The sequence below is a fragment of the Grammomys surdaster genome, unplaced genomic scaffold, assembly GCF_004785775.1.
Source record: "Grammomys surdaster isolate TR1022 unplaced genomic scaffold, NIH_TR_1.0 372, whole genome shotgun sequence".
In the NCBI taxonomy this organism is placed as follows: domain Eukaryota; kingdom Metazoa; phylum Chordata; class Mammalia; order Rodentia; family Muridae; genus Grammomys; species Grammomys surdaster.
Window position 1 is genome coordinate 10,458,486 of NW_021604791.1, and position 13,262 is coordinate 10,471,747.

At 41.2% G+C, this 13,262-nt stretch overlaps 1 protein-coding gene across 2 annotated transcripts in view; it reads left to right on the forward strand.

Annotated features, from left to right (window-relative positions):
• Corin (corin, serine peptidase) overlaps positions 1-13,262 on the forward strand; it is a 200,043-nt gene that overhangs the window by 39,643 nt on the left and 147,138 nt on the right. For both annotated transcript variants that reach the window (XM_028780786.1, XM_028780785.1), the window contains exon 3: positions 9,929-10,129. In XM_028780786.1, the coding sequence (XP_028636619.1) occupies positions 9,929-10,129 (201 nt within the window). The remainder of the gene's footprint in view (positions 1-9,928; positions 10,130-13,262) is intronic.

Genomic DNA, 13,262 nt, shown 5'->3' on the forward strand with positions numbered 1-13,262 from the left:
TTAAAATAAGAACTAAATGTGGATCTGGAGAAACTCAGTTGTGAAGAACACATGATACCCTTACACAAGACTTGAGTTTGATTCCATCATCCAAACCAGGCAGCTCATAACACCAGCAACTCTAGCTTTAGGGAGTTGGACACCCTCTCCTGGCTTCCTCATCATGGGTACTACTGAAGAACTGCCATGCCTCTCCATCTTCCATAACAGGCTCAGCAATGACACCTTGTGCAGTTCAGCTTGGTTAGATGTCACACTGTAAACGGACACTGTTCTGTGCTGCTCTAGAGTGATTGGCTCTAGACAGGACCTTTGGGGTCATGGCTATAGCCTCTCCATTAGCTTGCCTACCGACAGAGCCCTGGGTTGGGCAGACAGCCTACACCATGTATACATTCTCATGCAGGGGAGAAGTATACCAGTGGCCTTTGCAGAGAATAACTACACACCATGAAGACAAGCTTAATTTTTTTTTAATTTTGTGTTATCACATACATCATCTGCGAATCTCTGTGCAGGCTATAAAACCTTTCATTACCCATCAGCACAGCACTTTTTTTTTTTTTTTAGTCAGTTGTCTCTCTGGGAACTCCAGCTTGACACAGCTTTATCACATCCTCCTGAGGCTGACTGTCTGTTTCCCCGCTCCCCTTCTCATCCCTTTCTAAGTACTTCAGCATCTTATGACTCCCATCTCCCCTCCAGCTTAACCATTTAGTTCCTCCAGAATCACTCTCACCTCATAAAGGTCATATCTCATTGTAGAGCCCAACAAAGCATTAACGTCCCATTCGGTAGCAAGGTCATTGCTCAATTAACTTCCTTCTCAACTTTCCACGAACACAAACCTATTAAGTCCAGTGAACTTGCTGCTAAACACTGCCTTCCTCATGCCCAGTTTTCTCCTAGCACCTGTTTTTCTATTGTCTTTCAGTCTCTGATGTTCATGGGGATGATGGTTGCTGATAAGTCAGGCATCCCTAATGGCTATTTTGAGCCGGTCCATCAGGCACTGTACTTCCCTGTATTGCCTCTGGCTACACAGTCTTTTCTCATGGAGGTGTGAGTTTATTACCCATTTCTCCACTTTCACAGAGCTAAGACTGATCTGTCTGCATCTGTACCCTACAGCCTCATGAGAAGGCTGTCAAGCTTGCTTGGATTTCTTTTAAAAAGTCTTGCCCACTTCATTTAATTTGGAGGCAGAGTTTTGTGACCATGCTGGTTGCCTGTGGTAACTCATCTGAGTGCCTCCACCTACAGTGTGAATCATGAATTCCCCCTTCCTCTCTAATACACCACCTTCTATCACTTTTACCTTGCTTTCTCTTTCTCAACCATTCAAATTTTACCAAAAATTCCAAGTTTTGGGATACCAAGAATTTGTTTAGCACAAAACTAATTTGTAATCTCTCTTGTACCTTGTCAGTCACAATAAATGGCAAACCCCATCCTATCCCCCTCTCCCAAATTTTATCTTCCTATTGGAGGCTGGTATGGAGGATCTCATCTCCCTGTGTTTTTCACACTGTTCTTCCTGTGGTCTTTCCTGGGACACAGGTGGGGCTCAGTTGCACATCCTATGATCCCGTGGAGAAGCCACACATTTGTAACTCTAACATGTTTACTATTTTGTCCTATAAATGCTACTTTTGAGGATTGTTATATAATCCCTGGTCCATTGGTCATCCGAGGGGCTTTCCTACAATCACACAGGACACTGTATTCAAGGAAACATGCAGTTCTATACTGAGTGCAGGAGGATGGCCGCTCTGGGATTTCATACCCTCAGGTAGCTTAGCTTTATTGATGTGTCTTATAACTTATAGCAGAGACCATACTACAGTTTCCACTTGTCTTTGGTTATGTTGGGTATGTGTTGGGCATCATGTTGTAACTATTCTTTCCTTTGCTATAATAACCTTTTTAGTTTTATATAGTCTCTCTAATCTAGTTCCTCCTCCTCTCTCTGTTTGTGTTTTGGTGCCAGATACATTGTGTGATGTTTCCTGGGTAGATGTGAGTAAGTATCTATTCCGCTCAAATATGGCTCTGTTGACAGACCAATAACATGATTTCACTCAAGTCAGCCTTCAAGAAAACTAGTGAGATATAGGTCTTACCATCAGTAGCATGGAGCTTCATGCAGCTGTGTCAGCAAAAAGCCCTCCCCAGAATAGCAATGAGTCATGAAAGCGTCATCCCCAGGGTTTAAAGGACAACGATAGGCATCCCTGACAAAGTTCTTTTCTCCAGCAACTGTTCACGGCCTCTATAACCACAGGGAGGGGCCTTGTGGATCTTCTAATATTCTATCTCAAGAGCCCCCCTTTTCATCCATGGAGGAACATTTGAATCCAGAGGAAACAGCAATACAACAGCCATTCTGACACCAGAAAGGTGATATCTCAGTAAGGGTTTGTTTGTTTCTCTGAGTATTAATTAATACCACTGAACATCAGTGATCATCTCTGGTGTTGTTGTGGCCATTGGAGAAGAGTCTACTTTTTCATTCATTCTTAGAACTTGGGCTGTTTTATTGCTGTTGAGTTGTATGAGTTCCTTACATACTTTGGACATTGACCTTTTATCAGATACACTGTTCATCATCTTTCTGCTTTGGTTGCTTTTTCCTTTGGTGTGCATAAACCTTCCCTTCTTGATATAAGACAGTTAGACTATTTTTGTATTTCTTGATTGTGCTCTTGTGCCATATTGATGCCTACAACATGAAAAAATACAAACATATCATAAGACACAAACCTGATCAAGAAGGTTGAATCCATGAGCATAGAAATGCATAGGGCTCTGAAGGAATCAACTGGAACCAGCAGAAGTAAGTGGAAGATGTTCTGGGTTCGCTGACTCCACAGCTTCTTCTGTTATCGAGTCTGCACTTCCCAAAGAAGTTCATGGCTTTGATTCAGTAGCTAGCCAAATTCCAGTAGGAAAACAAATCCTGAAATTCATCTAGGACTTCAACCGATATCTACATCCCCAGAGCAATTTTGAGAAAGAACTAAGTTTGAGGCCATCACACTTGGTGACTTTAAAAATAATGAATTTAAAGACAGAGTTGTCAAAATTACATGATCACTGGCATTACAACAGACATGGCTACCCACAGGGCAGAACTGGGCCCAGCCCCAGCTGCTTTCTCCTACATCTATGTGCTCACTTGCTCTTCAGCAAGGGAGCTCAGAATGCACGGCAGGAATAGGATGGTCTCTGAAACCAGAGGTGTTAGGATGCCTGGGTATCCGCATGGAAAAGGAATAGAACTGAATGCTTTTTTAAAAATCACATCAAAATAGGTTATACTGGAACACAAAATGTGAAGCCATAAAACTCTTAGAAGGACTTGAGGTGGGGACTTGTTACTGCTCTTTTTGGCATTAATGTTTTGATTGATAACCTTCCCCCCCCCCTTTAACTTCTGTGGCACTGAGGGTTGGAGCATGGCTAGACCATGTGCTAGACCAATGCTTTGCCACTAAACCCCACTCCAGCCCTTTGACTGGGGCTTTGACCAGTTGTGTTTGGTGCTCTGTGGAGAATGGGGTTCAATATGTTCCATGAAATCTTAACAGTCATGGGCTCTGGCTGTAGCTGAGTTTTAAAACAATTGTTCATGTCAGTTCTGTTTCAGCAAAACTGGTCTAAAAGTCTCACTGAAAGGCTACAGAATCTTTCTTTCTCAGGCTTTTGAAGACTTGTATATAAAAGCCTTAAACTCATCACCATTGAAAGTTGGTTATTCTTGTTTTATCTATAGGTGTATAAAAAGAAGTCTAAAGTCATTTTTCTAGATTTCTTTGTGCTATGAAAATTCTGGACATAGCTCATTAGTCTTTTTTGACAGGAAGAAGAATAAAAAGCAGAGAGGTAGAGAGACCTTGGGAAATATGTATTTCTTACCGACTTCTCTTGAACTCAAGAGAAACAGTATTCTTCTAAAGTGACTTTCCTTTTCTCAAGCGGCTAGTTGAGTCTGAGAGAGTTGAAGTGAAAACTATGTGTTTTTCTCTTAGCAAATTCCTTAACAGCTTATAGCTTTTATAAAAAGTTGGAATTAGGAGACTGTGAACTTCTTATTTCACAGTGTTGGATTGTGAGCATCGCTCTCCAGGTTCTTATTTATACTAGAAAGGATAAGGTTCCCGGTGATCTGTCATGACCTCACTTCTTATTGCTTATATAAATCTCCGGATTCTTTTCATAGCTTTGGCTTTCTGGTACAGATTCATCAACAGAGCGTTTTCAAACACAAGCATGTGTCTTCATAAAGTCCTCAGGCTAGAGTTAGATCTATACCTCAGGCTTCCTGAAATGATGATCAAAGGATTTGTACTCAAAGTCTGATTCTTGGACCAAACAGCAATCCCCTAGGGACCCCGAACTGCAGGATGCAGCCTCAGGCCCCACTCCAGCGTTATCTTTTAGAGATCCCTGAGACTATCCATCTTCCCCTCCCTGCGACAAATCTTCATCCTTTCTTCTTCCTAGAACAGTGGCTCTTTCTTATCACAGCTACCAACGTCTTTTTATCTAATACGCTGTATCTGGAACTGATAGTTATTTGAAACAGACTTTGTTACAAGGAGCCTATGTCTTCTCTCTGTGTTTAGTTTCCTAAAGCTCATCTTTCTCTGCTTGTCCAGTGAATGTCAAGGCATCCGTCCTGAGCTACTTTCTCAGTTTACACTCTTCCCTTCCTTGGCAACAGCATCCGGTGCCATCACTCGGTTTATCATCTATACGTCCAACCCACAATCACAGCAGAGGTCAGGGCTGATTCTGGTTGTTCTCCTGGGTCTTGAAATGGACAATTCCACATGGGTGCCCTCACTAAAGTGTAAGCAGATGTGGTATGGGAACACAGTGAAGGGAGAGTTTTGTGAGGAGCCTAGCAAGACATTCTGCAAGAGCAATTTATGTTGCTCCAGGTTGACCCCTACCCTTAAATATTGCTAGGCATTTCATACTAAATATATGCAAAAGAGTTACAGCAAAATAAAGCTCTATAGGTTGAGTGTGCAATCTTCATTTTCTTTTTCTAATCAGCCAGAATTGGTTAGATACTGTAATATCACCATCATCATCACCATCATCAACAACAACAGCAATAATAACAAAAACAGGCTAATTTCTCACTCTACAGGTAATCTGTGGGATGCTGGGGGAGTGTATACTATTCAGGTCTTCCAGGGTTTGCACTGATGGATCAGCTGCCATTCTGAACTTTGTGGCTGTTGCATAAAAGATCTGGAGGTTGTTGTTGTGGCAATTAACTGCCTCTGCCTAGAAGCAACACTTGTTAGTTTTGCTTGTGGCTTTTAACTTGTTGGAAGGCTGTACCCAAAAGGCCAGAGACTGCAGTAGTTCCATGTTTCTGACTAGCATGGAACAGAATGAAGTATCTGGTGAACTACACTGAGGTACAAGCACACTCACCATATACTGATGAGTTTTCTGAGTCCCACATATGCAAACCTTCCCCTCCTGTTCTTATAGGTTTTGCTTCTGGAGGTTCTGGTTGTCTTTACTGCTTTTGCCTTGAGAAAGCCTAGCTTTCCCACTTAGATTGTAGCAATGGCTTCTTTGATCCATTTAAACAGCTCACAGATACAGTGATGGTTCCCATACGATCCATTAAAGCTTCATCATCACAACATGGTATGTTTCAAACCTTTGGCATGAATTGGCCTTCATGTCTGACACCTGCTGCCTGTCAGCCTCTCTTCTGGCTCCTGTGTGCTAGCCATGTTCCAGGACTCTCTGAGGGCTTTTCTTGACTTCTGTTCTGTTTAGAACATGTCTTGTTCCCTATCACTACCCTTTTTCTTCCCTACAAGTACTTTGCTCCAGCTTAGAGAATCTGTAATCTTCCCTGAAGATTCCAAGCCTGTTTTCCCCTAAGAAATGCTTTCTGACTTTCTCCAAGGGAATGATGACTGTTTCCTTGGTTTTAGCCAGAAGACCATTCTATGTATATTGTTCTCAAAGCACACGGTTTGTATTTTTTAGATTTCATGCTTGATTCACTTAAGTAATCTGTGCACATCTTGATGGTAGAAACGTGTTACTAAGTCATATGTTCTCATAGGGAATAACTATGCCGTTCCTGGCATGTGGAGAATGTGAAGTAAATGTGTTATGCAGAGCCCAAACCACAAAGATAAAATTATACCATCAGAGACAGATTCTGCATGATATAATGATTCTGTCTGTCTGTCTGTCTGTCTGTCTTTATCTATCATCTATCACCTGTCTATCATCTACTATCTGTCTATCATCTATCTATCTATCTATCTATCTATCTATCTATCTATCTATCTATCTATCTATCTGTCTAATCTATTTCAGAGTAAGGTATGTGCATTATGTCTATGCCTGTTCTTGGGCAAGTTAGCTGTCATACACTTGCGTTGGTTTCTAATACTCTGTGCGGAGTGTATGAAAGCTTTGCTTACTTCATAGGCTTATTGGAAGGTTAACTCACTGTTTATAGTGAAGGCACTCAGCAGCCTGTAGTAGTTCCTTACTACTGCTGTGACACATGATCACATCCTTGGTAGCTTTCAGCATACCTCTGTTATCTTAAAGTTATGAAGGTCAGAAATCTAAAATGAGTTTCACTGGGCAAAATTCTTTCTGGAAATTCTAGAGGAGTAATCTACTTCATTACCTTTTCTAATTTCAAGAAACATTGTCTCATTGAGTCTCTTATGACTGTCATACACTCCTTTCTTAGAAGGACCCTTATGTGTCTATTAGAGTCTGTGGAATAAACCAGGATAATGCTCCAACTTAAGATCCTAAGTTTAACAACTGGAGCACTCCTCTGTCATGCTGGGTATACAGAGCCACACAGGCCTAGGCTCAGAGAACTGGATGTACACATTTTAAAGGAAGCGTTATCCTGCTGACTTCTGAGCATTTTCTCGTTATAAAGGGTTGTTATGATTTGGCAGTTAGCATTTGAGCTGCAGGTTGCTTCTTAGACAATGTCACACTGTTTGTATTTTAGAGCCCGGTCACTCATGGGCCATGCATCCTTTGATAATCCTTTGATGCATCCTTTGATGCATCTATTGATAATTTAGCTTGAAAAAGTAATACTTTTCTCATTCCGAAAGCATATTAAGTGCTTAACCTTTGAAATATAGCCATTTTGTGATGTCAAGATACACACACTAGTAAAAGAAAATTGAATTTTAAAAAGTACCTTAGGAGTACTAAGAAAGAAAAAAATTTCCATTTGCTATTATTATGCAGAAATGGCTAACAGATTTTGAGAAATTACTGTGAGCTGAGAGCTGTCCTAAGTGTTCACACAACAAGCACTGACTAGTGAGGTCTCCACAGTGAGTTTATAAACTGTAAAGTGCTTCCATGTTCCTTATTTCATGACACTTGAAAGAGTTTGCCTAACTAAGGGTAGAAAGCTGCAGAGATGAGATTTTAAAAATAAAGTGACCAGGCTGTGGACATTAAACTGTCAACTGTAGCACCACAAAGGTTAAATGGAGACAAGGATGGGTGGCTTTAAGAGAGTGAGCTCTGGGCCCCGGGCCCCTGGCACTCAGCATCTCTGTACACCTTATATCTGTGGTACTGACTGGAATCATTTAGTGTTGTTGACTTCTCATTTTTACATTTAAAAGAAATGCTTAATAGGAGGTGACCAGCTATGTTAGGAGTTGGTCAGTTACCAGAGATGCTTGAAAACAAACTTTTGAGAAAGTTCCAAGCTTTTAAAAGCGCATCCTTCAAGTCTCGCTCCCAGCATCTGCTCTGTCTCTCTTCTTCTTTCCTCTCCTCACCTTTCTCATCTCTCTCCCCTCCCTTTCCCTCTCTCTGAAATATCCTTTAGGAAGATCGACTTCAGCAATTGTCAAACATTGTCTTTCTCTGCATTCTGGCAAATTACTTTGCCACACAGAGCTAAGGGGTAGGAGGCTGCCTGTTATTTGAAAGAAATGTGTTTTCGAAGTTAGCGTTTCTATACAAATACATTGTTCTCTGCTTCTTAGGCCAGGCAGATGCTAGCAGTGTGTTCTCCACCTTGGGGAGGTTAAAAATACAAGCAAGGTTATTAAGGAAAGCAACGGTTACAAGGATATTAAGAACAACTGCTGAAGCATTCTGTATGGCAAGAAACTGATTGTGCTAGGATTCGTTCTGGAAGGAAGTACTTTGATGGACTGGCTGCCTACTCAGCCACATTAACAGAAATATGCTCTCTGAAAAAAGAAACCAACTCAGAAATAACCAAGGAAGGGGGTTCTGTAATCAACACAGACAAGATACCGCAAGCAATATCAAAACGTATAAGAAAGTGTCAAATAAGCTCGGATTACTAAACGGTCACATTCACAGGGAGCTGACCGTGAGCTTACTGGGCTTTTGCAGTGCAGCGTATGCAACAATGAGGGCTACAGACGCATGCCCTGGGATCTGTGGTAGAGTCTGAATCATTCAAAGGTTGAAAACCGTGGAATGGTTTCCTTGCTTTCCACATGTGCCTGACATTTCCTCACAGTCACACGCGGTTAAAGAGTGTGTCACCTGCATTCCGAGGCTTGCTTTTGCGTCCAGTGTTTTATTTAGAATCCTGCGCCAGATGAAACTGTTGACCTCAGTTAGCCAGAGACGGCTGCTTTGCTATTTTGATTTGGAGTTAATGTTTTCCTCATGCAGAGAAAATGTATTTTCGTAGACTGATAGTAAACACTGCATATGTATTTCTTTTGTGCTTAATGATCCATGGGAATATCTAGAAAAGTGAGAACCAATTAGATAATTCACTGTAAATGGTTTTTAAGAAAAGACATCTCTCTTCCCTTGGTATTTCTAAGGATAGGTCTATATCACATTTGTTTGTTTCCATTGTTGGGCTTGACGATAGTGCTATGCTCACAAAATACAGTCTTCTATTTTGTTTGAGTTAAAAGTACATGATCTCTTTCAAGGTCTGAAAAACTCTGCTGGAAAACAAACAAGCACATTTTTAATAATCCTACATTTGACTCTCTGTTCTGTGACTGTGAACAGTCAATAATCTGAGTTTATTGGCCCTTTCTTATGTCATCCTTTTATGTTGTTCTGATTAAAGAGGAAAGTAATTTATCTTCATTTCTTTTGTGCTATAATTGGGGTTTAATCCGGCTTTTTGGTTTTGTTTTGCTTCTGTGATATTTTGCAGTAAGTATTTGAGTCTGGCTATTTTTATTTATCCCCAAATTTAATCAAACTTGGGAGAAATGTAAGGCAGAAAGCAAGCATGTCTCCCTGTCTCTGGGTGGTAGGGATAGGACAGAGTCATGTAGAGCATGGGTCCGGGGCATGCAATAGGAAGTGACATAGGGAAACAGAGAATGGGACCAGAACACCAGTGGGCTCACCATCTTTCATTCCTAGTGAGTCTCCGCTGTGGTAGACATGCCCCAGCATCTTTGTGTTCCAGACACAGCTGTAAATCAGAAGTGCTAGAGAAAGGAATGTTTTCTTTGAAGGCTGTCTGACAACGGAACTCAACCTGTGACTTGCAACCCCTTTGCCAAACCTCTATCTCCAAAAATATTTACATGACCATCATAGCAGTAGCAAAATTACAGCTATGAGGTAGCAATTAAAAGAATGCCTGGAGGTCACCACAACACGAGGAACTTTATTAAAGGGTCACGGTGTTAGGAAAGTCAAGAACCATTGTGAGAGAAGAAACTATCACTCACCACTGTCCCCGTGAAGATGGTGCTTCTAGAAGTAGCTTGTGTCTTGTTTTTTTTTTTGTGTGTGTGTGTTTGCCTACATAGGAAGACAGATGGGCAAACACTAACGTTTCCTTGATGCTTACTTTTTTCAAAAACCAATAATACATTGAGAAATGTTTCAAATGTACATTTATATGCATTTTGTCTTTCAGGAACACTAAAAAGGGTTTATTTCAAATCAAATGACAGTGAACCTTTGGTCACTGATGGCGAAGCTCGAGTGCCTGGCGTTATCCTTGTAAATACAGTTTATTATGAGGACACAGGGGTGCCCCCTGTGCCCCCCAGCCAATCCACTCCAGCCTGGACACCTAGAGCCCCTTCTCCAGAGGACCAGAGTCACAGGAATACAAGTAAGTCTGAAGTTGCTGAACAAGAATGCTTTTGTCTGTGACATCTGATGGTCACAGGTCACGTGATGAGACCCATTCATCCAGAAAGCCTAATGGCGTGCCCACCCTTTAAGTCTAAAATGTGAGCAGCTCCACAGGCAAGACAGAGATGGACTAGGGAACATAATAAGTCAACATTTCTGAGCTAGAACCCTTTGCACAAGTTGCTTGCTCCACTGTGAGCCTTGTGTTAAAAGTTACTTATTATGTAAGGGAAGTCACTTTTGCCTTGCTAGAGGGATTCCCCATTTATACAGTTAAAGGGGAGCATGACTAAAAACTCAGCCCTATTTGCTTTAGAGGTATGCTTGTGTTGTCTGTCTCTTGCTTTCTTCTTTTATTAGCAGTGACAGTTACTTGACATCTTGGCGACTGCAAACAATCACACCTTCAGGAAAGTGGCACTTGCCAAGAATTCCTGCTGGGTGAACTCCAAGGGAGTGTTAGTATTTCCAGAAAAAGATTTGGGCCAGAGAGAAAAGACAGAATAGGGAGATATCATATATGGAATGTAACTCAATCCCTAGACGGCCCCAGACCGTCAATAAAGTTACCCCACTTCCAGAAAACCTGGTGCAATGGGTTTGTGTGTAAAGGCATTCTGTTCCAAAAATACAAAAAATATGAAGGCCTTCTATGTCCTGGTGCCTCTTTTTTTTTTTTTTTAAATTCCCTCCAGCAAGGTGATGTCATCAGAAATGACATTAAACTCATCTATCCATGGTCACATTGTTTCCTCTCTCATTCATGACACCCACGAAAGGAATTGCATCTTAGTCGCAGCTAGAGTATTTTCATAGGAAGGGAAAACTGTAAGTTAACTTGGAACTCCCATGATGTGGATTTGCCAGTGCTTGAGAGAAAGTGGAGTTGTTTTGTTTCTCCAGTTCAAGAAGGCCAGTCTCCTCCAATTTCACAGTTTCACAGTGTACCTATGCTATTCGTCTTAGTCATCCCTATACAGTGTTCACCAGGGATCCAGGCAGGCAGGCTTATGACCTGGACAGCAATATTGCAAAGCAGAATTATGTCACTTTGAAATTATTTTCAATGTGAGTTTAAGTCCGAGGTTTCATATTTTGCTCAAGGACGGTGTTTTCCATCAGAAGTGAAGAAGTCATTTACCTAAAACCAGCCTGGCTAACGCGGTTGCAATGACAGCAACTGTCATTTTCTTCCTCTAAGTGGATTTGTCTGTAGTTTCAAAGTTCTGTCATTTGTTAAGATTCAAATCAGTTTGACAAGCATATACCCTGGAGAATAAAAGAAACACAGGGGGCTTGCTGTTTAGCTTGGGATTTTGATAGAACCCTGACATGAGTATTCTCTTCCTCTAGCTAGATATGAATTTATTTTGACACATAGATGAAATCCAGGTGAAATCAGTGACTGTGTCAGGAGAGGCTGACACCTTTGATGGTTTGCCCATCTGTGTTGCTCGTATGCTTGACTGACCACTGCTTGCCAGGGAGACTCCCCATCTACTGTCGACGTTAACTCGAACTGCTGGCTACAGGGAGCTTCTATTTTAAAATACTCTAGTGAGAATATCAGTCTGAGCTTACTGAGGATTTGATGGTTTAGGGGGCATGTTTGAGTGTGAGCCCCATAATCAGCTGGTGAGCACCACAGGATAGGTAAGCACATTCTTCAATGTTTAAGGCACAAAATCAAGTTGGTATGTCCGGTACCATTTAGTTGTTAGCTGGCAGATATGAAGCTAGGTTTTAGGTATTGGGATTCTTGTGCCAGTGCTCTCTCAGTGACTCTTGTTCCTGATAGGATTTATTGCTTCTTTTATAGTGTGGAGAGTACTAGTACACACACCTTAGGCTCTGGGAGAATAGAAAGAATCATCGGCTCTTTGCTTTTCTGTTTTCCGTTGGCTTTCGTGATGGCTGGCCATGCTGTTCTTGATACAACAGTGACCAAGTGAAGTGTATTCACTGAAAATATCTAATATATGTTAATGGAATCTGATCACACTTCTGCTGCTTGGTTTTATTTAACCAACCTTAAAATATCATTTAATGTCTTTTTTTCATATTAGCACCTTGCAGAAGAACTGTTTTCCCTTCCCGTGTTATTACTGTCCTCCAACTAAGAGTTTTTAAATTTCCTGGTATATGTAAAAGCTATTTAAGTGTACTTTGGTCCCCAAATACCATTGCCAGACATTCTACTTGGATTTCCTGGCCAACTCTTAACTCCAAAAGTAATTAGAAATGGTCTTGCTCCAAGACGCTTCTTCCTGAGGGACCCTCCTATCACTGTCAAGGCTAATTCTGCACTTACAAAGTGTTGACTAGAATATATCACAAGACTGCTATGCTGTGGCCACTAGCCTTTCTGCATGGGAGTGAGGGGGTATCCTCATGTGACAGGCTGTACTTCTGGGTTTTTCTGACCCTCACTGAGCTCCAAGGGCGATTGAGAAAAGGAGGTGACCCACTGTAAACTTTAATGCTGTGTTTCAGCAAGAAATGCATTTCTAGGTTGCATGCTATGTCTGGGTTTCATTTTCTAATGTTTTTGTCTTTATGTATATTGTAAGTATTTAAACACATGCTGAAGGAAAGGGGACAACTGGCTAACAAGAGGTCGGTAGGGGATCACATAGAGGGTAGTTCACACTGTAGACTGTGTTCTAATGAAGTGTCAGAAAATGGATTAGTGTCCCGAGAGAACTTCCCATGTTCTGTTCTCTTCTCAGATCTCTGGTAGGCAACTCCTAGGGGGGAAAAATAAGTGTTTTTTTTATTGGATATTTTCTTTATTTACATTTCAAATGTTATCCCATTTCTCAATTCCTCCCACCTCTGGAAATAAGTGCTTTTAAAAAGCAAAACCAAACCAAAAGAATCTGTAATCAGAATGGGAGTTTGATGGGAGGAAGTGTAGGAGTGGAAGGTGGGTAAGAGACAGAGGAGAGAGCTCTGTAGTCAGAATGCACTCTATACAAGGGTCGAATTGTCAAAGAACAAATTAATAAAGAAAGTAACTGCTTCCTAAGACATCAGCAACATATTAAGTCCACCTTCCTGATATGTATAATTCAGCAATTTTTAATGTATTTATAAAGTTGTGCAATTAT